Below are 24,531 nucleotides of genomic sequence, written 5' to 3'. Positions count from 1 at the left end.
TGCATTCCTTCCCTCCCTTCCATACAGTTCCTGTACATCTACTCAATACTCTCGCATTCCTCTTGTGTTTTCCCTACTTTTTAATCATCTTACACCTATTTTCTACGTTATATCTTCTCATCCTCGATCTACTTGAATAGGATCTATATACCCACATCCCTTCCGGGCACCACAACTTTAAAGCACCCTTTCTTTATTCTTTTCTTGAATATAACACCCATCAACCGCGCTACTCTTTTCCCAATGGCAGCCCCTCGCTCTACTTCTTTGCGCGCCCTTCGCGTGCTCTCCCAGCAACATACTGCCACACCCTGCCTCCGTCGGGGCCTGCACATCACCGGTGTCAACTCTGCACAGCCTGTCAACGTTCAAGACCGTACGTCTTTGTACGCTACTCGCAGCTTGGCAGACCTCCAGAGGGAGTGCCACAAGAGGAAACTGGGAGCCAGCGGCAGCCAGAGTGAGGTACGTATCCCTGATGCTTCGAGCATGGCTTCCCATTGAACCCGTACTAACCGCTTCGCTGCCATACAGCTCGTCGAGCGCCTTGCCAACCATGACTTCCTTCAATCCCGTGCTTTCAGCATTGCCATGAGAAGAATCAATGGCAGTTCTGCAGCGGAGTAAGTGCTTAATCTCGAACTGCTCTCTTGCCTCGGTACAAAGGACTCGAAGCTGACATCACTCTCCCCACCCTTGTAGATCTGTTTCAACCCGCCAATTCAACACTTCTCGTGCCATGAAGGCCGTTAATGACTCATCCACTGTGGATTTTGCATACCTGCCATCCATGGACGAGATTGATGCCCCTGTTCGCCCCGCCGATACTCGGATTCCGATCCTTTCCGATGTCTTCACCAACTACAACTCGAGCCAGCCCTCGAACCCACCCATGAAGCCCCAGGTACACACTATCTCCGGGGGCGGGGCCGATGTCGCAGTCAGCCCCATGGCCGAAGTTGTTGACAACACCTCGGTGGATATCGATCCGTTCTCGCTAACCGAGGCGGTTGGCAAATCCCGTATCGGCGAGGAGCTCTGGAAGTCCCAGAACGGCTCCAAGGAACCCGGTGTTGTAAAAGAGCTGTGGAATGGATTTTTGGAAGACGTTTTAGGTCCCAAGCAGCAGAGTCACCAGAAGCAGCACTGATTTGACTAGCGTTATTTGTTTTGTTCTACTTTAGCGATGATTGATTTCCACTGACGTGGTCTTTCTACTTTCTTATACTTATTATTTCATCATGATGCTCAGTGATGCTATCTATGCACAATTTGATGACATTTATTGAATCAAAATATATCCAAGTACCCATTATGAAGCTATCGTAGTAAATACTAGTACTATCTCATGATCGCAACCAAAAGATTGGAGATTCGAGAATAAGAAAAGAATCACACCACCTGAAAAAGCGTTGACGTCGATCATCCACTAGGCAACCAGCCAATCAGTCACTCCGTCCCCCCGAGTTTAAAGGGACAGAATAACCCTAATAACCTAGGTAAGCACAAGGCATCATGGATGCTTCTTCGGCATTCGGGAAAGATTCAAATCGTGATTATGATTAGAATGATCGGAAATATGGGGTATTACTCAATGGGGTATTACTCGATGGGGGATAAACAATTAAGGTTCTCCGATCTGTTCCGACGTCTGAAGAGTGCTTATCCAAGATTGAATCTTCCAGAAATCACATGCCGCATGTGAACCGGGGATTTATTGTAGAGTCTGAAAACTTGGGTCCCACGATCCATCTTGTAATCTTTGCCCATGAATCTTTGCTGAATTAATTGTTTTTGGCTTTCAATCGGGTAAATATCAATCGTGGTATTGAAGAGTCAAAAGTACCCGTAGATCCGTTTCTACCGTTTGATCAGATTAGATCCCGAAATGAGTCAGAGTTAAACTATGTAATGAATTACTGATGGTAATACTTGCGTGTAACATTTCTTTGTCTTGGGCTTACAGATTCGGTGGTCAATGGGGCTTGCTAGGTTGAACGAGTATGCAATGGAATTGAGTGAAACGAAGAGCGATCCGGGTATGTGAGCAGCGTGTCTTCTCCTAAACTTAGCATACGGTAAATAGCCGGTTCTGTATTGGAGTGTGGGATTCAGAATCTATTCCTATCATTATCTACCTGTAGCATCTATTAGGGCTCGTGCTCATTCATTGGGTCTCTGTCGACGAGTTGAACGACATCAAAAGCTCATAATGGAACAATAGTATGTTCCCAGGTGATGGGTTCTACCATTCCTCTCTCATGGAACCTATCAATAGGTAGATCTAACGAGACTGAACATAACTGTGCCCTATTCGACTGAATCAATGTTCAATCCTGGACAGAACCCGGTGATTGGTCTACATATAGGGTGGATTTCGGATGTTGACTACATAGTAGATATAAATATAATTTGTTTCAGTGTTCGTCACATTGGACCTTCTCTTATTTTTCAATGTTTAATATGGGTAAATTCGATCATTTTAGATGTCGTCCATATATCTGGGCTACTTCAATGTCCACGAATTCAGGATGGTGTAGATTCCGCTATATATTTGCTTGACCCGTGCACATGCAGGTGCCGTCTGTATAGTCTTTTGGCCTTTTACAAGTGGTGAACGAACAGATAATCCAAACGCAAAAGTGACTCTCTCCAAGACAGCCCAAAGGTTAAGATGACGATTATAACTGACTCAAGAAGCGGACCTGGTACTCCTATCATTACCCTGTCGTCTGAGGCACATGACGTTGTTGCTTACTATCCGTTATCCACAGTCGTACATGTTCTAAGGCCAGCCACAGCTACAACGATGATGGAGAAGAACGCGTCCTCTCTCTTGGGACGAGTGCTAAGGAACCTCCCCCTATTGGCCTTGAGAAGAAAGTGGATTTTCGCAATGCGTTGCAAGTTCAGGTCGTACTCAGCTCCCCATTGGTCTAGTTGAGGTGAAGTCATGCTGATGCGTATCGAGCGCATGGCTATCCGTGGATGAATGCTTTACTATCTGGTGATGACATATCTAGAGCATGACATCGGCCGGCCAGCTTAGTGTCAACGCTTGAATGATGATCATTATTGTAACTTTATCGCAGCAAGGGTCTTTTCGAAGTTAACGACAACTCACGATGGGCGTGTATCTTCAAAGCTCCCCTTTCGCTGACCTGCATTGCGACCATGGTTAATTTCTACTGGCCTATTGGCGTGCACTCCATTTGTGCGACCGATCTACTAGTATCTCAACTAACCCTGACTGCGAGCATTATGGTAACCGTTTCCTTTTTACACCTATAGACAGCCCAGAAGAACAAACAGACCAACTAATCCAATCCAACCCTTCCATCCAAAGCACCCAGAGTCATTCCGTGTCCCAAAATGCATTATTACATCACATCATGAATATTCCTTATGCCTGCCGCATAATGCAGAATCACAGCTTCAAAAGCTGTTTCGTATTTCCCGTCGGCTCTCCAAGGTACCACTGCCCAAAGGTTTTAACTAAGGCCTCGTCCTTCTTACGGAGATCAAACAGCGGAGTTGTTCGCATAACAAACGAGATGCCACTGAAATATGCTTCAATGACCCGAGCATGTTGGGGCCCCATGAAGGAGAAAAGAAGAACCTATGTATTCGCTTAGCTTCTGCTTCACTTTTCTAGGCGGGGCTAAGGTTACCGGGGTAGTCATATGTTCGAAAAAGCAACGTCGTCTCATTTGCGTATGAACCAATCGAAGAGCAACCAAGATCTCTCCTCGCAGAAGCTCGCCATCCTTGCCATCCAGATTGTTATAGAGCATGGCTTTCATGTGCGGGGATGAACGATCCTTGACCTGATGGGCTTTGATGGTCCCATACTCAGGATACTCATCTTCCCATAAGCCTCTCCAAGGCTCATCGCTAGTACTGTTGTCTAGTGTCAGAAGACCAGTTCAATAAACCGGGGACGGGCAACTCAGGGGGCTAGTTACCTGACACCGGACCATAACTCGTCGAGGATGAAGTCTTTGCTACAGATAGCACTAGCAACGATATAAGAAGAGAAATAACTCATCACCCAGCGCGCACAGTTGATAGGGCGTCTGAAACTTGGGTCGATTGAATCAAATTCACTATATGCTGACCATGTCTGGTCGTATGTAGCATCAGGATGGATCAACAAAGAAGCATCACATGGCCTGAAAAATCTGGGCTTGACGCTGGAGCTTTCGTCCAGATCCATGGGTGAGGCGTAGATTTGGTGAGTCTTCAATTGACTGTAATCGAGTTGATATGTTTCAAGGCCCTCAACATCTTTCTTAATTGCACGGAGCGCATCCCGTAGCTCCTTGTGATGCGATGACTCGCAAGAAGACATTTTTGGCGTGATCAGTATGTGCAAGTATGCAAATTTATTTCCACTCAAGAATCACAAAGAAAGACTATATATGCTAGACCATGGTGGAATTATCCCTTTGTTGGGGGGTGGAGAGAGCTCAGTTTTTTGTTTTGGTCTTCGGAGTCGGGGGTGTTGCCGCGTCGTGTTTTGCTGCCTTGATTGCATGGCTTGCAACTGTACAATTACTCGAAAAGGGTTTATATTGCCAATTTCACCAAGGCCAGTTCAAAGCTCGGACGGGTGAATATCTGGATGACGGCGAGGAGAATGCTTATGCTCTCATTGGAGTTAAGCCTGTCACCCGGAGAGCGCTCAAATGGTTTTCATGAATGACTCTGGAGAGAACAACATTGGCAAAATGTAAGTCTGCTTTTTAATCTCGATCAAAGCTCGATAACTCTGACAGTTGATTGTAGACAAGCCCTTATTTTGCAGGATCGGCACGAGATTTTTCTGACGTTTGCTGAATATGATAATAAGTACCTTGCATATCTCAAGAACAAACCATTCCATATTGAACCGTCCGAGACTGGAAAATCCCAGAACAAAGCGTCAGGGCACGAACTGTCTGCACATCAAACACCTGATACTGGAGCCTCGTCCTTCCTGACCATGCACCGGTATGGTCCATGGGATACCCAACAGCGATCAAATATGGCAGGATTGGGTCCGAATCTTTCTTGCGATATCGCTTTACGCTGAAGGTGAAATCCAAGCAAAAAAGAGATCTCAACGCAAGTGACTAGAGTGTCTGGGAAGCTCATAATCACAACTGTTTGGCCTTTTTATACATCTAGAGGTCTTGATGGTTGACCAACGATTTCATTATGTAATATGATCAATGCGAATGACGAGAAATTTTTCGAGTCCTGAGGGGTTGCGATTTAGTAGGTGCCTCTTGATACTTTTTTTTTCTTTTCCTTCTTAGTGGATTTTGAATATATTCATTTCCTGTGCGCTAGACCGCATCGCCGTGGAACTCAAAAATCCCATGAAACCCATATATGTAACATCTTGTGTAAACTCTACAGCGTAGAAGAACATTCCAGAGAGGTTCGGGGAGCTCCTGAGGACGGTAGCCGCCGAAGCGGAACTGATTATGACGGAGATTGGAAGTGGGGATGTGGAGTGAAGATGTGAATGGCATCAGGGTCTTTTCCAATTGTCAGCATGGTATTAGTGTAGTTAGTTAACTATGTCAACCATCACTCCCCGCTTAATCATCGGTGAAGGGATGCGGACTTGCTGCCGGCCCCCACCCCTAGTCTAGATCGCGTCGGGCAAAAATGCCGATAGAGGGGCTGCATATACTCGGAGTAGATTGGTTTTCCTTGGCTCATACTGTATAAATGCGGTCTTGGTTCCCAATCTTGACGGGTGATCTGGAGAGAACACTTGTCGTTACAAAAGTAAATTACTCGGGTCCAATATTACTTAACTTCGGTGAATCTCAAGATGGGCCAGGTTATTTTCATCACAGGAGCCAATCGAGGTGAATTAAGAACACATTGTAGAGATCGTGTACCTGAGCTAACTCGACCATACAGGCATTGGGAAAGGCCTTGCAGCGCACTACCTTGGCGAGACGGACACCACGGTCATTGCAGCCATTCGAAATGTCTCAGAGGAGAACACCAAGGAGCTACGTTCTTTGCCAAAGGGCTCTGGCTCCCAATTGATTCTCGTACCGCTCAGCCTTGACATCCCATCGAGCGCCGCTGAGGCCATTGCCGAACTCCAAACCAAGCATCACATTGAACACATTGACATTGTCCTTGCCAATGCAGGGATTTGCAACCACTGGGGCCCGGTGGTGGACATGACGGATGAGGACGTACTTTCCCACTTCGAAGTGAATACCCTCGGACCGCTGAGGCTGTTCAGGGCTATAGCACCATTGTTGCTGAATGCCAGCCAGCCCAAGTTCGTCTACACCTCTACGTTACTGGCAAGCCTTGATGAGATCGAACGCATCCCCTCCATGGCCACAGCTTATGGCATGTCCAAGGTGGCGGGCAATTACCTGGTCAGGAAAATTGAGGCAGAGAACCCGAAGTTGATCGCTTTATTAGTCGACCCTGGGTAGGTTCTAGCCCTGTACCTCTTCTTCTTTTCCGGTATATTTAGGGGAGCTTTGTGGACACTAACCTTGACCAGACTTGTCCAAACAGACATGGGTAGTCGCAATGCGCAATTTATTGGATTAGAGAAAGCTCCGTTGACCGTTCAGGACACCGTCCAAGGAATTATCAAGCAGGTGTGTATTGAGCATGCTTTATCTTCATCGTTCTCAGATGGAAATGCTGACTTCTCTCAAGGTCAAGGGGGCACAAAAGTCAACTTCACCGGGTCAATTTGTCAACTATCTCGGCGAGAAAGTACCATGGTAGACCAGAGGTAAAGTCGCAGAATCTAGGCTGGTAGTTGTGAAAAGTAGCTATCTTCGGATGGAAATCATGTGAAACTAGTATTTCAAGTGTACTTTGAATGCCTTGTATACGTTGCCATAGAAGACAAAACCATAGAAGATAGAATATTCAAGTTACAAAACTCCAAATTTGTATTCTCGACTGGCAAAGCTGTATATTAGGTCTATAAAAGAGATTGAAGATACATGGTAGGAGATCTAGCCCCTAGAATGACTCCCAAACCAGGACACTCTCATAATAAATACATCAAACATCCAGATTAAAAGACCGCGTCGTTTCAAATTCTCTGCACGCAATGCATACTTTCATTTGGGCCATACACCAACTTCAAACTCAACACGATGCCCCGAAAATGGCAAGCTTTCATGGTGAACAATGGCTGATGATGAGGGCACTGCTTTCGAATACCAGGGACCATGTGCTCTCTGGCCTGGTCTCGCATAGAAGACAAGCCTACAAAGTATGCGCGTAGTTTGGCAACATAGTCTGTCCTGTTTGCTTGATAGTGTGAATGATTACGTTGAAAAATATCTGGACAATCTCACATATGGATTATCATGATACTCAATACTTGCTTTGGCCGGTGATAACCAACTAGTCCCCTATTACGCAGGCGCCACTGAATGTGAAGCTCTCTGTCTCGCCGAGTTAGACAGAGGCTTCGAAGAAGCAGAACATGATCATAGTTTTTGGGAAGAATATCATTCCTACAACTCTTATATCGGTAAACCTAGCCCTCGCTGTTTTACAAATAGTTTACTGAGCATATTGGTAGTGTAAATATCTATATTAAACGAGAAGATCTCAACCATACTAGAAGCTACAAGATCAATAATGCCTTGCATCAGATCCTCCTGGCTCAACAGCCGAATTAAACTCGCCTCATTGCTGAAACTGGTGTTGGGCTAATATGAAGTTGCGACTGCAACTGCCTGTGCGAAGTTTGGAATAAAGTACACTATTTATATAGGTGCTGAGGCTGTCCGTCAGCAAGCCTTGAACATGTTCTGCATGAAACTTCTTGGTGCTGAGATGGTAGCCGTTACCAGTGACACTGGCAGTTGTACCCTACGTGATGCAGTCAATGAAGCTCTGCGGGTAAGGATCACAAACCTCGAGAATACACATTATGCCCTTGGTTCTGTTGCTGGGACCACACCCCTTCCCATCAATTGTATGCATCTTTCAATCTGCGATTGGCGAAAAAAAACCAACAACAGATGAGGGTATTATTGGCAAGCTTCCCGATGCTGTTGTTCCATGGGTTGGAGGTGGTAATCCATCTGGCATGTTCTATTCTTTTGACAAGAGTCGGATGTCCAGCTTTTAGGCGTGGAAGCTGGTGGGAGATGGTTTCAATACGTCTCATCATTCAACAACCCTTTTTGCGGGCTGTAAGGGTGTGCTTCACGAAATCTATACCTATCTTCTGCAGGATGAACATGGCCAGATAGATTTTGTTCTCTGCTAGGAGGACCCTGAGAACAGAATCAGCACTAGTGAGGAATCCTTTATCCCTAGAATTGGCTAACACAACCCAAACTTGCAGAGGCTTGATCCGTGCGAAAAAAGTATAAACTCCACACTAGAACGACTTCGTATATATTGACATAAACTAGTGTTTTCCTTTATTTCGAGTGTCTCACTTGGCCTCTTTTTAGATCTGCCGAGAGTCTATTTTAATGCAACTGTATCAAGACACTCCTTGCGGGTTTTGTGATGGTATAAAAATAGAGCGTGGAGTTACAAGATCCATAGTCTAGACTCTATAGATACTATTCCGCACGTGTGGTATCACGTGGTATGATCAATGAATACTTGACCGGGAGAGAAAGATAGGCATCTCTGAAGATTCGCTACGGTGTATGCACGGGCTACTCGGTGAGCGCTTGAGAAGTGGCTGAAATAGCTTAACGCACACTCGAGCATATTTTGCCCGTACAAGCGAAAAAGAAAAGAAAAGAAAAAAAATAAAATAAAACAAGGCAAGGCAAGGAACCGGCTGAAAACAACTGGTCCCTTACTCCGTATGCACAACTACTGATCAGGTCGTCTTGGCTTGAGAATACCAGTTTTCAAGGTTTGCTATGCAGGAACGGGTGTATTCGGATGTGTATGCTTGATCGGCATCCTTCGTCTTCTTCTCGATCGAAATGTGTATGTTCTACCCAAGAGGATGAGAGCACGGCCGGCACTCTATCAGAACCTCTCCTGAAGCCGGCTTAATGGCCACAATGTCACACTTTATTCTCACAACTGGGGTACGGAGATAACATACAACCCGCTCCGATACCACAGTAGGAGCACTATGTTGGACAGAGTTCCAGCGATGGGCCCATCGTGGAGCCACTAAAGCCAGTGCCTGACATTACGTTAGCAGCCACAAAAGAACCACAGCCACTCACCTATGTATAACAAACGCCTCTTAAGACCGTGTATAACCCGTACACAAGTCACATTAGAATCGTGGCAAAAAAAAGGCAGTGGGGCGCCCGAGAGTGCGTCAGCTTGCAGTCTAGAACTTTGGTTGTGACCAAACAGCCCCGTTGTTTCAATCATCGCAGTGAATCAGATCGATCAACACCTGCAAACAAAGAGACAGATCAACTGGTTGCTATTTTTTTCGGATCCCTCTGACAAGGGGAAAGATCGCGATCCTCCTATTCACACGTTAATCAAGTTCAAGAGTTGCCTTGAGCAAGTGGATCGGCAACTGTCATGCCAAGAGAAGATTTTGAAACACCTCCGAGGCCCATTGGGATCCAAAAAAGAAGTTACCCCTGATGTGGTTCGTACAATAGTTCGGCATCTTCAAACCAAATCTACCACATACACAGTACTGTGCATGTGTGGAAGTTACATCCATTCCCCATATTCTTTGTTTCCCTCTTTTCGTTCGCACCACCGCTGATCACCCTGGGGGATCCAATGATGCAATGACCAGAAAATCAAGGTTCCATTTCAGGGGATCAACTGGGAATTTTTCTTTTTTGTCTCAATGTCTCCCCTCTTCAGCTCCACTTGGTGGCCCTGGAAGAAGTTCGGTCCAGCTGTAGATCGGGGCCTAGAGCAGCGCCGGCTTCCAACCAGAGCCACTCATGAGAAGACCCAAGAGCTTGGCCGTTGAAACCCCCGATTACTATTTGCTCCTGAACGGTGGACGATGGAGACTCCTCTGTGTACGACTAACTTTGGGCTCCCTGTCCATGCCTGCAGCGTCCGGCTCTTTATACGTCCTTCCCCTCATGGCTATCACTGCATAATACCATTCACTTGATGTCCATTGCTTGTCTTTTCTCTCGTCCTTCCTTTGCATGTGGCATTGTTCTTTTTCACCTATAGTTTTCTTCTTGCAGCATTCTTCTACCTCCGCGGTTTGTCTTCTGTTCGGGTTCTATTTATAACCACTGGTCTGATCGGGTCTTATTCAATTGATTGCTCATAGAAAAAGGCGTTTTCCGAGTTTGCATTGCATAAGACTTAATTATCAGCTTTCGTTCTTTATCGATACTAGCCCAGAAATCTTCTTTCAACCTGACTACCGCTCGTCGGTCTCTTCCCTCGAATGCGCCCGTTCGCTTTACTTTTTAGTTAGAAGAATTGACATAAAGTCATGCGTTTCTTACAATGTCTTCTCGCTACAACATCTCTTTACACTAGCGTCACAGCATTTGTGCCCTACTACCTAGATCTTGGTGATCCTGTTGCCGATGTCGCCGATGCTAAGCTCCAGCGTCGTTTTTTCCCATATGAGTTGCCGTCGGAGGACGTGAAGGATGAGCCGGAATCATCTACGGGGGATGATACTATCACCCTGGACATCAAAAGGGCCTCCTTTCGCCGTGACAACAATTTCAAGATTATGTTGTCAGATGATCCGACATCGCCCAACACGGCCGCGCTCAACCAAGGTGGAAACGACTATACCTATTTTGCAGAAGTCAAAGTTGGCTCTCAAGGCCAGAAGATGTGGATGATGCTAGACTCTGGGGGTGTCAATACATGGCTTTTCGGGTCGGACTGCACGACAGATTCCTGCAAACTGCACAACACATTTGGTGAACACGTTTCGACAAGTCTCATACTAACCGACAAGAAATGGGGCGTGGGCTATGGAACTGGGCAAGTTAACGGCGTCCTCGGAAATGATACGCTCTCGATTGCTGGTATGGATGTGCGAATGTTGTTTGGACTGGCTACCAATGCGTCGGATCAGTTCCAGAATTATCCCATGGATGGTATTATCGGCCTTGGCCGCGCTGAGGAGGGGTCGTATGGTCCCTCGTTTATGGAGGCCGTCTTAGAGCAGAAGGCCCTCAAGTCAAACATTGTCAGCTTCAGTCTCTCTCGCGCTGCCGACGGAGGGAAGGATGGTGCTGTGACGTTTGGTGGCGTCGACAAGACTAAATTTACCGGGGACATTTTGTACACCGACGCTCTCAGCGGTAATAATCGCTGGACCATCCCCTTGGATGATGCCAGCGTAGATGGCAATGCCTGCAACTTCGTCAACAAAACGGCCATCATCGACACCGGCACCTCCTACGCTCTGATTCCGCCAAAGGATGCAGCCGCATTGCATAAGTTGATTCCGGGCTCCAGTGCCTCGGGAGACGAAAACTTTGTTATCCCTTGTAATTCCACTGCCAAAGTTGAACTCACTTTTTCGGGCCAGAGCTACACCATCTCCCCCAAAGATTATGTCGGCTCGAAGTACGGGTCGGGCTGTGTTTCGACGATCATCGGCCATCAGATGTTCGGTGACAACGAATGGCTCGTGGGCGATGTCTTCCTCAAGAACGTGTATACGGTGTTTGACTTCGACAAAGACCGAGTCGGGTTTGCGATGCGTGGGAACTCCAGCGCAAAGGCATCTACGACAACTACCAGTGCCACCGGAACCGTGAAGGCTGATTCCGCCACTGCTGCCGCCGCAAGCTCAAGTGCGACAGAAGCTACATCTGCTGGCGTGAAGACTAGCATACACTATCTGCCTGCCTTGATGCTCGTTCTATGCACACTCTGGCTCGCCTAGTGTGATCACGCGACTCTCAATATGTTCGCAGCAATTTCTTGCATATATAATCCTACTATTCGATCCAGTATCGATAGCACATGGCATCACCCGCTGGACTTGCGGTCGCTTTAAAGATTTTTGTACATTTACCTGTCTGTATTTTGGTGAACACCTCTATGGGCCTGCCTCTTGGGACATGCCTCGCATATATGTGCGTCGTCCTCAGTCTATGACTGCATATTCGAACCATAACATTTCAATATTGGTAAATAGCTACGTTTCACCGGACAACTATCATTCTTTCATTCGGATAATCTATTCAAAGAAAAACATCCTCACCTCAACTGTCCAAAGTATTAATATCCCCGTAATTAACATCACAGTCTTTGGCCTCAGGGCACCACTAGAATAAAAACTTGCCCAACCGTACACCAGAAAATCTCAACTCCCAATTACAAACCGCTCAAGAACCCCAGATATATTTTGGCTCCTACGTCGGGTTGTTCAGTGTGACTAAGATTTAGAAGACCCCTAAAAGAAAGGCCATAGTCTGTGCATTCCCTGCAGCATAATCTATACCCTAGCACAGCAGATGTAACGGTATTGTGATGATGGGGGCTAGTGTTGGCACTAGACAGGGGTCCGCGAGCCAGTTATGTCTACCCTAGGCACTAACTGTTACATATTAAGTGTCTCCAGCACAGATCATCTCCTTGCTATACGAGATCTGTCGGCCTTGCAGTCTCGAGGCTGAATTATGTGGAACTTGAGCCGGCTGTATGGATTTATGGTTATCAGATCCCCTTAGACGGGCCCACCTTTGAAAAGCTTAGATAGATTACTTTGCCTTTACTGGGGATAGTGTATGTGATAGTTACTCGAAATGGGTGGGTGTGGAGACAGTATAGCAAGAGGTTTACATGACTCCAGAGGAGGGACTAAAAGGAAGATGGAGGTAGAGGTCTTATATGTATTACTCTTGCTATAGTAGACAGTGTCCCTTGTTCTATACTGCGTATACACACTTGCAGTGCATTATATGTCGACTTCATCAGTTCACAAGACTTTATCCGGAATAAGGGTATATCCTTTTGGATATGATTCTACAGAAGTGTTAGCTCACTGGATAGAGACAGATGCATATACCCAAACATACCTAAAATCGATCGGTCAAGCTCTTCCACACTGTTGAAACCCGCGACGCACATGAAAATGTCAAAGTCAGCCAGCAGCGACTTCATAACGTGGCGGACTCCTTCTTCTCCCATGATACTGAGCCCCCAGATCCAAAGCCGGCCCACAAACACGAACCGGGCTCCCAGCGCCAGCGCTTTTGCGACATCACTCGCGCCGCGGACTCCTGAATCATACATGATGTAGATTTTGTCGCCGACAGCATTGGCGATATTCTCCAGTGCATCAAGGCTTGCGATTGCTCCGTCCACCTGCCGACCGGCATGATTGCTCACCACGATGCCATCGACGCCGTACTCCACACACTTCTTTGCGTCTGCGACCGACTGGATCCCCTTGATGGCGAAAGGTCTTCCGCCGGAAATCTTCTTCCATTGCTCGATTAACCAGGGGATTTTCTCCCAGGACCATGCACATCCGTGCCAGACGGAGTCAATCCATTTCGTCGAGGCCGCGACAATGTCCTTCTCCGGGTCAATACCTTCTTCGCGACATCGCTTCTGGAATACAGGGTCTGTCAAGCCTATGTCGGCACCAGTCCCGCGGTAGAAGGCATAATTCGAATTGGCCACATCGTCGTGTCGCCAGCCAAGCTGCCAGGTGTCAGTGGTGAGGATAAGCGCATCAAACCCAGACTTCCATGCCCGGTTAAGAAGAGACAGTGTTAGCTCGTCATCATGCGGCATATACAATTGATAGAACCGAGGACCTTTGCCGTTTGCCTCTGCGACTTTCTCAATTGGTGTACTTCCTGCTGTAGAGAGGCAGTACGGGAGATTGAGCTCGCCTGCAACTTTGGCGACTGCGGCTTCTGCTGATTGATGGTAGATCTTGTTGATTCCGATGGGAGCAAAGCCTATCGGGGCTGATACACGGTGTCCAAAGATCTCCGTAGTGGTGTCTCGCAGGTTGGTATCTACTAGTTGTCGGGGGATGATGCGGTGACGGAAGAAGGCTTGACGGTTCGCCAGGTGGGTGTTGGACATGCCCGCATTGGAGGATGCATAGTACCTACGGATGTGTTAGACGATACACATCCTATAGCGACAGAAGTTGGAGCCATACCAACCACCTTGACTAAGCTTCTCATGAGCCAGCTGCTCCAGCTTAATGGGGTCTACTCCGACGCGAGTTGTGGTCAGCCCAAGGTGCTTGCTTTGCTAGTCAAGTGAAGGACAACGTCGTACCAGTATTAAAAGGAGGTGTTTGTCCTTCGTTGAGCTTCCAGAAATTCTCGCGCTGGTACAGCGCCCATTGTGGCGTCGTTCTCTTCTGGATGCTGGGATTAGTTGGGTCGCTCATTGTTCAGGTGGTCTCAGATAGTCTTTTCGTATTCGTCTAGTATTTATTCCGTAAAGAATAGAAATAACCATCATACTGGTACAAAATATTCTATTTCTCTGGATATATATAAATGGGATATGACTTCACTTTGACGCAGCTCTCGGGCGAGAGACCTGGTGGAGCTGGTCAGTGAAGCTCTTGATAAATGACAGGGATGCAGGCCAATGGTTGGTTCTTAGCAGTCTGAGTACTTTTAATTGGAAGAGGCATCAACATAGTTCTTCACCAACACTGGCATCAGCATGGTACGGAGTACATAGTATGTATGTACTGGAGTGGCCGATAAGATAACTAGGATACTAGCGATGATGTCATCAAACAGATGAACTAAAATGATGATGCAGCACTACTGGGGATACTAATGATTGGACACCCCCCTCGTAGTCCATATGATAATCTAAGGATAGTCATGAACCCTTCTGACACCTTGAATCCTTCCATACAACATGAAGAAGCCGTCCAGATTCCCGAGGAAATAGTCTTTGACGGGTCCCGATATCCTCCGGAAGAAAGATCGGTAAGCGGCCAACACGCCTCGGGAACATGACCCCGATGCCGACAGTGACCATTTCGACCTCAAACTCTCCCATCAACTAACCTTCCTCCGAAGCGTCCTCTGGACTGACCGAGTTTGTACAATGTTGGGTCTAGCCACGCGACGGTCCGCCGCGACCCGCTCGAAATGCTTAACATCTGCAACTAATAGCATTCTGCGGACAAGGGCAGCAGAGCGCCCGTCACGGTTGTGTCTTGCGTCCAAGGATTTCCACACTAGTCAACCCAATGCGGAATCCCGGCCTACGTGGATGCCCATGCGTGTCAAGACACCGTGGATTGAAGCGTTGACGAAGAGCAGAGAGGATGCGAAGACCGGCAAGGGAGCTTCTACGCCGGTCGCGGAGCCCGATCTGACTCCTAAGAAGATGTCGGATAGCCACTATAGCGCTGTTAGTGAAAGTGCTTCGCATTTGTTGAATTATAGACTAATCTGGGATACAGATCCTGCCGTTGGCACAAGACAAATGGCTCCTTGATACATATCTGAATGCTTCGGGGCATATCAGGTAACCAATCTGACATTTGCCTTGGAATTGGCGTTATCGCTAACGAAGCCAGGTTGGGGTCGCTACTGATGGACTTGGATGCTTTGGCCGGTATCATTGCTTACAGGCACACCGGAGGCTCGGTGACGACCGTGACCGCTGCATGTGACCGAATCACCATCGAACATCCTCTGATGGAGATCTGCGATCTTGAGCTCAGCGGTCAGGTTACCTACGCTACGGGACGCTCTAGTATGGAGATATCTTTGCAGGTCGCAAAGGCCCCTCCTGAAGGACAGAAGGCGAAGCCTGAGGATGTTCTGATCACTTGCGCCTTCACAATGGTGTCTCTTGATCCGGCTACCAAGAAGTACGTTTCCTCGAGTAGCTAATTCTCAAAGTACCATACTAACGCTTCTTAGACCCGTCAATGTCGCACCCCTCTTGCTAGAAACTGATGAGGAGCGTCTTCTCTTTAAAAAAGGAGAAGAGAACTATCAAGCCAAAAAAGGACTGAGAAAACGAAGTTTGCTTCAGAAGGCCCCAGACGACGAAGAGAGTAACCTGATTCACTCCATGTGGACCAAGGAGATGTCGTATCTGAGTACGTGGCTACTCTCCAAGATTCTGCCGTGATTACAGCCACTAATATCGCACAGGTCCGGAATCTTCCGCTCAAAGACCATCAAACATGGTCTTCATGAGCGACACCAACTTGAAATCAGCCATGATCATGCAGCCACAAAACCGCAACCGTCACAACTTCATGATCTTCGGTGGTTTCCTTTTGAAGCAGACCTTCGAGCTTGCATTCTGCTGTGTGGCGTCTTTCTCCCACGCTCGACCCAACTTCATCTCCCTTGATCCTAGCACGTTCGAGAACCCCGTTCCCGTTGGCAGCGTCCTGTACCTTCGCGCCACGGTTGCCTATACAGAGCCTGTCGAAACAGACTCGGGCAGCAAGTACACCAAGGTTCAAGTCCGTGTGGACACCAAGGTCAGGGATGTGGAGCATGGCACCAAGAAGTCGACCGGCCAGTTCAACTACACTTTCTTGGTTGAGAAGGACATCCAGGTAATGCCGAAGAGTTACGGTGAGTTTATGCTCTGGACGGATGCCCGGAGACGGTCACAGAATGCTGCTGCGTTGGCCCCTGCTGGATCGAGGGAGCTTAGTGCTCTGAGGGGGCTCAAGGATAGCGTGACTGAGTAGATGCTACTATATAGAATAATATTTGTATATCGTATGGTTCTGTATGCTTTTAGAGTCCTTGGGACTCCCGAACGCATATGGATATCGTTTATACTTCCTATCAAAAACAAGGTTATAGCAACCAATAATAGTGATATCTGTCTATGTATACCAAGCATGTCCAGAATACAAAAAAGAAAGATCAGTAGAAACAAAAGATCACGATCGATCTATATACCAGTCACATGACATGACATCTCCGCACCGATAAAGACCAAACAGATCTTATCTCTCAAGCTCCCTTTAACCCCTCCATACATATTTGTACAGAGCGTGTATTCGATTGTCTCCCATATATATGCTTCTATTCTTACTAGATCTATAATCTACCTTTCATTGAAAATGAGTGGGCTCTTTCAAAACATCTACCATCTCCGCCGGGTAGCAGACACCGCCGCAAAGGCGTGCTATGTCTGCCACAAGCCCTCGAGCAGCGTGATGATCACGCCCGACAACAAGGTAAATACATTCTAACCTCTTTCAAAGCATGACTGGTTGCGGGGAGACGTTAGTAACAAAGTCGAAGGATTTCTTCTACGTTTGTCCTGTTCATCTGAAGGATCGGCATTTCTGCTCTCCTATCGTTGACACAGAGGACGAGGAAAAGAAGAAGAAAGAAGAGGCATTAGCAAAAGAAATCGAGAAAGTAAAGAAGGAGTACGAAGAGAAACAAAAGAAGAAGAAAGACAAGACGAAAGAAAAGAAATCCGACGAAGAGTCAAAGAAGGAAGAAGGATCATCGACTGACAAAAAGGAGGGCAATGACGAAAAGGAACGAGACGATAAGGTCTATACCCTACCTCCCCTGCCCCTTCTCCCTCACCCCCCAGCCGCTCAGGCCTTGGACGTGAATCAGAAACGACAAACGAAAAGCTAAAGCTGACACACTGAAGATCGAATCCCTCAAGAAGTCAGCACAACCCACGTCCACGTCGGATGACGGGCCTCGTATTTTCGCATTGCATAAGTATGTCCTAACCCGATTCAGGACCCTGACACGCTTTGCCAGCTCAGCACAATCTGACCGCATTGGCTCGCAGAAATTTCTACCAGATGCGCATCGACAGACTGCGTAATCTCGAGGCTGCCAAGAGAAATCGCCAGCGCCTGCAGGATCCCTCATTTTTCCCCTCTGTCCCGTCCGGAGGGCTCTGATGAGGTCAAATTTACGGGGGTTGCTTGCCTCATCAGGACCGATTAGGATGTTAATAGCGAGATGAAGTGCCTATTCGTCAGCTCGTTTAGACGGAGATCTCGACGTCATATCTTTAAGCGCGGCAGTACGACGATCATATCAGAGCGTCGCTGCGAAGATGAAATAAACGACAAGCTCGCGCAGCCATGGTTACTCATTGCCCACCCTCAATTGAGGTAAACCGTACTTGAACTCAGTCTTCTGCTCGAGTCGCGTTAGACAATACAACTGCGCTACAGATCAGCTCGGAATTCATCTAAATCAAACTCATGGTCTGATCTCCAAATCAGCCAACACTCACCACATGACACCGTCAGCAGCATCCAATGTCGCCATCCTGAAGTCTGCCTAGTTCACCCGGGGCTCAGTCAATATCGGAAGAGAGGCAAGGCACTCCAAGTGGAACCCAACACGATAGCTCAGCACTAAGCACGACGTGGAAGCTTCTAACCCAGCCACCTCAGCCTTATAGGCAACAGTTCGTGGTCTTATGCTCGCACTATGTATGTGAAAATCCGTATATCCGGTTCGACGATGGGCTTCAATAGCTTGCGACTTGTCTGGCCAATATGATAGCAGGCAATACCTACTACGTGCTATATGAAGCCAACTTAAAATAACGCATCGCATACACATCTACAATATACACACAAATGCATAGAAACACTCTAATTCAATCAATATGTAAAACCCAACCTGACAAGATAAAAGAAAACAAAAGATATAGCAAGCAAGGAGCATCATATCATATACATAACATAGCCGGCATGTCATGCACAAACACAGACCACCGATGCATCTTGCATATTCTGCCTAGACTAGGCAGGTCACTAGATTTCCAACGGAGCACATGCATACAGTGCATATTCCTATTTCGATCCAGCCATCGGGACTCGCGCGAGATTTGTGCAATCAGAGCTCATGCATAATAGCGCCATGATGTCAGGGAGCGGACGGTTTCATTTACTCGTTTCTAATCCATGACTCTACTTGAGGTCTCTGTGGGGAATAAGGAGGTATACTGTATGCATTGCAGTGGAGAAGGAGGAGGCAGTGCACTCTGTGCTGCCTGTTGTTAGGCCCTTCGGTTAGGCGGGGAGTATCTAAGGGGTTGCGTTTTGGTTGTATGGGGTTACTTGAAGGGGGAGACTGGTGTGGATACAATGTTTTTTTTTTTTTTTTAATCCGTTGGAATTTATACAGAACCTATGAGAGTTGAATATTGTACTGATTTTAAGATGGATCCGGTGGTGGATGTGGTGTTCTCGTAGCGCTTAGGCTTAGAGTCGGGTTTCGTTGGACATCCGATTGATGAGGTCGATGGCTGCATTGACTGGATGAGAAGTTTGAGCGTCGTGGGCAAGTGACGTCATTTTCGATACAGGGTCGCTTCTGGAAGGAAGTTGTCGCTTTTATCCGACAATTAGATCCATGGATAGGATACTACTTATGGCTCAAGAAGCATTTCGAAGAGCTCCTTCTTACCCTGTCTGGGATATAGGGGGTGCAAGTCTCGATCACCGAGGAATGGATGAAGTCCACCGCCAAGGCCAGTATCTCACTGATAACATTGATCTTTTAAGATAATCCCATGGAATCCCAAATCCACTCCTTCGGAGCGAGCGATCATCATAATTGCGATTGCAGTTGCCACTATGGAGTTATAAGTATGAAGCGGTCTGGCGGTAATGGAAATACGGTGGGTCAGGGGTTCGCCGGAATTCAAATTACGACGGCGGTACTGGGGTAACGGTCATGATACGAAAGGCGTTACGGCAGGAGTTGCATCCATGGGTCTCGCGCCCCCCAGTTGCGTAAGAGCAGTTTGCACAGCCCCCGTGCCGGAGCTAGTGAGTAGGCTAGGCCTACCCTGCTGGAGCCTGGTCTCCTCCTGGAACCGGGTCACGGACGCTCGACACGCCTGCACCGATTACTAATGCTCCTTCTCAGGAACTTGTGCACCACTGTCCACTGGGAAGTTTGAGTTTGTCCTCCCCGATCTTCCCACGCCGCAGATCCCGGGACTTGTTCTACCCGTCCATTGGTGGGTTTCCCAGCCAGTGGGCCTTGCCTTAAAAACAGCCTCGTGGAGCTGTGGGGTTAAGCCCTGAATCCTGACAGGTTCTAGCGCTTGGACATCGCAAGACATTCAATCTGCTGGTATCTTGCTCAGAACAGTCAAGCAACGCTTCCCCAGCAGTGATGCCATAATATCAACTAGCTCAGCAGGTATAAATTATGATTGTCTATGAGCTATCAACCGTACGAATTCTGTCATCACGGAAATTAATTTCGTCGCTGCTAGCTTGGTAGATCAACGCCATTGCGGGATGATCGGCATCAGGGTCGTCTAGAAGCAGAGATGGGTCGCACCAAGACTCGACTCTGCGTGCCTAGACCCAAGTCTTGTGGTAGCTAGGTACCTGTTCATGTATGCTTTTCTTCATCCGTCATCTCCCCGTCGGTGTGGTGGATCCGTGAAGATCCGAAATTCCGTATTCTGGCAAGTTGTGGCAACGCGTCCACGCAAGACCCAACCCTATTTAACCCAAAGTTGTAGTTGCCGTTTTCTCTACACCGCTTTGGGCAAATAGTTGGATATGGCCAAGTAGACGAAGGCGCACAACATCTCCTCTTCACGGTGATCTGTAAGCCAGACCCTACCGCATCACGTGATGTGAGCATTCTAACGCTGGCTGTCAGAGACGGAATTATGTGTATTCAAGCGGCAATGGTAATTATCCGCAAAGTATCCGCCATGTCAGTCGCCCCTGAGGCGCAGTCACAGTAGTAAACTTAGAGATTGCCCCGTCCATTTGTGGAATCCTCCGCAGGATTACGCCTCATACTAGGCGGCAGTCGGATGCCTAGGGCAGCTGGAGGTAATCTTCCCACATTGACACGTTGGGACATATCGATTCGAGCCTTCGCAAGGCCGATTGCAGGAACTACCCAGTCGCCGCAGCTACATTGCATACCCTGCCATGCAAACTTCCCGATATTGGAACCACACGAAGTGTTCGGGCAGGTCAAGCGACCAGACAAGGGCGCATCCCCAGACGGTGATCCATCTTCTTCACCGTTAGGGAAAAGGCACGGGCGCATCCACGTCAAAGGATGTAAGAAAATGTGGGCGCAATCGGTTGGTCCCTTTGCACCGTTCTGCGGGCCATGTGGTATGATGAATGGCGTGGTCGCCAAGTTTCGCCTACCGGATACAGTCAACATTTGGATGTTCATCTGGAGAGATCTATTGTAAGATTAGGAAACTGACCTGCATTTCCGACATTTAATTTCCGTTGTTCGATCCGTATTGTCTTGGGGTTTGTGCGGCTGTTCGTCTTCAAATAGCACGGAATTCATCTCCGGCGCGCGCCCACATGCTACACTTTCCTCAACTTCGCGGCGGTAAAGCCAACGGCTATACAGCGGATGGCTGATCACATCGTCTGGACAGCCCATTTCGTGGTAGATCGACAGCTGTTTCATGAACCCATCATTTGGCTCGCAAAGTGGCCGGCTCTCCTTAATAATAGCAAGAGCGGACTGCGGCGTCAGTGCGCTTGGCTGTTGGTGGAGCATATAAGCGATACATATGGTGGCTGAACGGGATTTTCCCATCGCACTATTTATTATCAGTAACAAAATTCATCGTGCCTCTCATCTAAGAAGTCCGCTGGGGTCAGGTGAAATATCTCAATATGACAACCTTGGCCGACAAGGGAAGACCCATGCTCGTGATAGGAGCACGTGACATCGGTCAGAGCTTCGTTTTGACTATACATGGGGATGGAAGGCCAGAAGAATGAAAACGCTTGGGCCCAGAATCATAGAGTTTTTCACAGCCAGCCAGGCCACCCGAGAATATGGGGATACTGCGGGCTTGTGGGCATGAGAAGCAATGAGGAAGAGGGGTAGACTAACCAATGGACCAGGACGCCCCCACCAGCATCCAATCCAGACTGGATGAACTTAATGGCGGACGGGAAATGTTCTAGGAGGTTCTCATCCTCGACATCGTCCACATCGATGCGATGATGTTGGAAGCCTGCAAATGTCTCTTCTTGTGGTTGCAGGCGTAATACCGAAAGTACATGGGTAATGTTTGCTCTTTCCAATGCTGCCCTGTTTTTAAGGGAGAAAATACTACACGTCAAACCTGTGTGTCAGCAAGTGGTTCGATGTAAAGAATATTTCTTTCTTGTTTTTCTTGACTTGGACTTTCAAGAGTATATTTGTTGCCCCGCGTTGTTAGGATTTCTGACCCAACGCAATGAAGGTTTAATACGGGTATTGAGGGACAAGGTAAGACCAACCCTCCAATATAGATGTTCTGGCCGGGAATACGATTCATAGCCATTGTGAATGCCGCTTTGAGTAACACTAATGCACATATGAATAATGGTATAGTATTAGGTCAGTAATGAAACGGAGGAGGTATGTCGGTGATAGTGGAATGTAAAGCGTTGACAATGATCCTCCTAGACCAGGTTCAGATATCAAGCCAAGAACTTGATGGCGGATGTCATTGGTTGATGAGAGGAAGGCCGACGAGAGACGGCACGGGACGGCAGCTAGGGTGTAGGGCAAGGGCAAGGGCAGGCTGCGGTTAGGGCCTGAGGCAATAAGGTTGGGGGCCCCCGCATTACTAGCCTTGAACCCTGAATCTGAATGAAGGAAGGAAGGAAGGAAGGAAGGAATGTATTTGATGAGATAGGTGGACTACATTTCTTGTCCCAACTGGACGTTTGCAATATTCAATGGGCAGAGATACCATACTTTCTATGGCTAACCATGCGGCAAACCTCTCGAGCCCATCCTGGTTGACTATCTACGCAACTTCTACTCTGTAGATTCAGAGATGTAAGCTCAGTCGAGTGAGGTGGAACCAAAATCTCTGAAACCGGACTCTTGGAGGTATGCACGTACGTCTGTGCTGCCAGTCGTAAGTTGAAGTCTTGGAAGGACTGGATACAATCAAAACTCCGCACTTCGGCACCAAGGATCACCCTCATTCGTAAGTGCGGGACGGAATCGGATAACCTCAAGCCCCTTCCCAACAACGATTGGTGTCGAGTAGACGCCAAGGTCCCAAATCCTCAGATAGTTTCAGATGTGCACTGTTTCAAACCATGTCCGCTGTGGTAAAAGTCCACGTCGATCGATTGGCCACATGTGATAAAGGAGTCTGTGCGGCTTTCATTCCACAGACGACAAATATGCTTCTACGTAGTTTGAGTCCCCGTCCTAAGGCTATCCAGACTATACATTTTGGCTTCTACGTTTTGGATGTGCGTATGTCGATTGCGTTTTCTGTCTCACTATGAGCCGTGTACGGGTGCTACTAGAAGTAAACCCTGACTCGACACTAACTTAGTACTTACCCCCTGATATGCACATGACGCCTGATCCAGGTTCGATCAATCAAATGCAACACCGAAGAAAACAGTTGGAATCAAAGTAGATTAAGCTTGACCTCCTCAATCCTCATGCATCATGCAGAGTGAGCACTGTGCAATTTGAAATCGATTGGGTGCTAAGTGCGACTACTAGCTGAGGTCAGTTCAGCTAGCCATGCCTGGGTAGGTCAATACTGGTTAACTAGCGCCTCGATTCCTATGTCAGCAGGCCTGTGCACGGGACTTAGCCTGCAGCCTGTTAAGGCTTAAGGCTGACGGCGCTTTTGTATGGCAAGTAGTCTAACTTTACTCGGATGCTTGCTTTTTCTTACTCGCGTTTGAAATTTGACCCTTGTCCCTGCGAAGGGCTTCCGTATCACGGCGTAATTATAAGACAACATCTGCACTCATCCAGTCATGAGAGACGTGTGACTCGCACTACATCCACTGACCGACTATATATAGTGCTTACGTGCGGGACCCTTAAACTAGCATTTCATCGCGAAGACTACAAGACTCCCCCTCTTTTCCATCAATCGCCGACCATGCTGCTGACTTGCGCACGACTGCCCAATCGTATCGGGTCGTCGATCAAGTATGGGATGATGGCAAAGACAAGCGTCGCATCGTATATGTAGGCTTACAAGCGGCAAAGATTAGCAAGGCAAGTGAAATCCGCCGGATTGCCACAGCCCAGTGGATACATGTGTGTGTGTTGTTGTTGTTGTCCAAGTGATGGTTTTCAGTGGGCGCGTAAGACTCAACAACGAGAGGAAGACGAGGATCATATCCATTTCCATTCCTCTCAGCTGTGGATGGTAGGAGCTGAATAGACAAGATTGGAGTTGATCACCTCTTCTGATCGCCACAGTGACCGTATACTACATAGTATAGAGTGTGGTGCTGAGGGCCGCCAGTAGTGGCGAAAAAAAATTTTCAATAGTGATAGCATTACTGAATAGAGAAGAACAATAATCTACTGGGGTCTGCAAGTTACCCTTGCCTTGAATCATTTTGCCCCCTCTTTGACGTTTTTATTTTATTTTATTTTTATTTAGTTGGAAGGTTTTTTTTCTTGCTAGCAAAAAGCTGCAACGGGGATGAAGCTTCTAAGACAATTGTTGCGGCAGCTTCCTATTGCTTAATAGAAAGACCACATAAGGCGTCGAAAAGAGACCAGTGGAACGAAACAAGAATAGTACGCCGTCGTCCGTCTTCCACATTAAGCCTTTCTTTTGTAGCTTTTGTTATTTTTATTTTATTTGTTTATGAATTTTATGTAGTAG

The 24,531-nt window shown here is 47.5% G+C and overlaps 8 protein-coding genes across 8 annotated transcripts; 5 read left to right on the top strand and 3 right to left on the bottom strand.

The window, feature by feature from the left end:
• Positions 1-51: 51 nt before the first annotated feature.
• On the top strand, positions 52-1,291 carry ANOM_003988 (uncharacterized protein; the record flags this gene model as incomplete). Its single annotated transcript, XM_015549245.1, has 3 exons — positions 52-465; positions 535-623; positions 703-1,291. Coding segments are annotated over 3 exons (870 nt in total), but the record flags the coding sequence as incomplete, so codon positions are not given.
• Positions 1,292-3,427: 2,136 nt separating this feature from the next.
• Positions 3,428-4,351, bottom strand: ANOM_003987 (uncharacterized protein; the record flags this gene model as incomplete). The annotated part of the gene is made up of 3 exons (XM_015549244.1): positions 3,428-3,619; positions 3,672-3,900; positions 3,966-4,351. The coding sequence occupies 3 exons, from the start codon at positions 4,349-4,351 to the stop codon at positions 3,428-3,430; spliced, it is 807 nt and encodes a 268-aa protein (XP_015406771.1).
• Positions 4,352-5,827: 1,476 nt separating this feature from the next.
• Positions 5,828-6,762, top strand: ANOM_003986 (SDR family oxidoreductase; the record flags this gene model as incomplete). The annotated part of the gene is made up of 4 exons (XM_015549243.1): positions 5,828-5,864; positions 5,920-6,454; positions 6,530-6,629; positions 6,691-6,762. The coding sequence occupies 4 exons, from the start codon at positions 5,828-5,830 to the stop codon at positions 6,760-6,762; spliced, it is 744 nt and encodes a 247-aa protein (XP_015406782.1).
• Positions 6,763-10,414: 3,652 nt separating this feature from the next.
• ANOM_003985 (pepsin-like aspartic protease) lies at positions 10,415-11,836 on the top strand (the record flags this gene model as incomplete). The annotated part of the gene is made up of 1 exon (XM_015549242.1): positions 10,415-11,836. One exon carries the CDS (start codon positions 10,415-10,417, stop codon positions 11,834-11,836), a length of 1,422 nt encoding a protein of 473 aa, XP_015406758.1.
• A 1,038-nt stretch (positions 11,837-12,874) lies between these two features.
• Positions 12,875-14,314, bottom strand: ANOM_003984 (L-lactate dehydrogenase; the record flags this gene model as incomplete). The annotated part of the gene is made up of 4 exons (XM_015549241.1): positions 12,875-12,921; positions 12,975-14,023; positions 14,078-14,129; positions 14,200-14,314. 4 exons carry the CDS (start codon positions 14,312-14,314, stop codon positions 12,875-12,877), a joined length of 1,263 nt encoding a protein of 420 aa, XP_015406772.1.
• Positions 14,315-14,994: 680 nt separating this feature from the next.
• ANOM_003983 (putative acyl-CoA thioester hydrolase) lies at positions 14,995-16,669 on the top strand (the record flags this gene model as incomplete). Its single annotated transcript, XM_015549240.1, has 5 exons — positions 14,995-15,303; positions 15,356-15,420; positions 15,473-15,769; positions 15,822-16,003; positions 16,059-16,669. 5 exons carry the CDS (start codon positions 14,995-14,997, stop codon positions 16,610-16,612), a joined length of 1,407 nt encoding a protein of 468 aa, XP_015406757.1. The 3' UTR covers positions 16,613-16,669.
• A 324-nt stretch (positions 16,670-16,993) lies between these two features.
• ANOM_003982 (AAA-ATPase Vps4-associated 1 family protein) lies at positions 16,994-17,806 on the top strand (the record flags this gene model as incomplete). Its single annotated transcript, XM_015549239.1, has 4 exons — positions 16,994-17,110; positions 17,178-17,498; positions 17,545-17,618; positions 17,692-17,806. 4 exons carry the CDS (start codon positions 16,994-16,996, stop codon positions 17,804-17,806), a joined length of 627 nt encoding a protein of 208 aa, XP_015406769.1.
• Positions 17,807-20,642: 2,836 nt separating this feature from the next.
• On the bottom strand, positions 20,643-22,206 carry dspC (dual specificity phosphatase YVH1; the record flags this gene model as incomplete). Its single annotated transcript, XM_015549238.1, has 4 exons — positions 20,643-21,054; positions 21,121-21,471; positions 21,771-21,992; positions 22,163-22,206. The coding sequence occupies 4 exons, from the start codon at positions 22,204-22,206 to the stop codon at positions 20,643-20,645; spliced, it is 1,029 nt and encodes a 342-aa protein (XP_015406770.1).
• Positions 22,207-24,531: the final 2,325 nt, after the last annotated feature.

The sequence above is a fragment of the Aspergillus nomiae genome, assembly GCF_001204775.2.
Source record: "Aspergillus nomiae NRRL 13137 chromosome Unknown contig00139, whole genome shotgun sequence".
Classification (NCBI taxonomy): Eukaryota; Fungi; Ascomycota; class Eurotiomycetes; order Eurotiales; family Aspergillaceae; genus Aspergillus; species Aspergillus nomiae.
The sequence above is the reverse complement of the archived record's forward strand: the minus strand, read 5'-3'. Positions and strand labels throughout refer to the sequence as shown.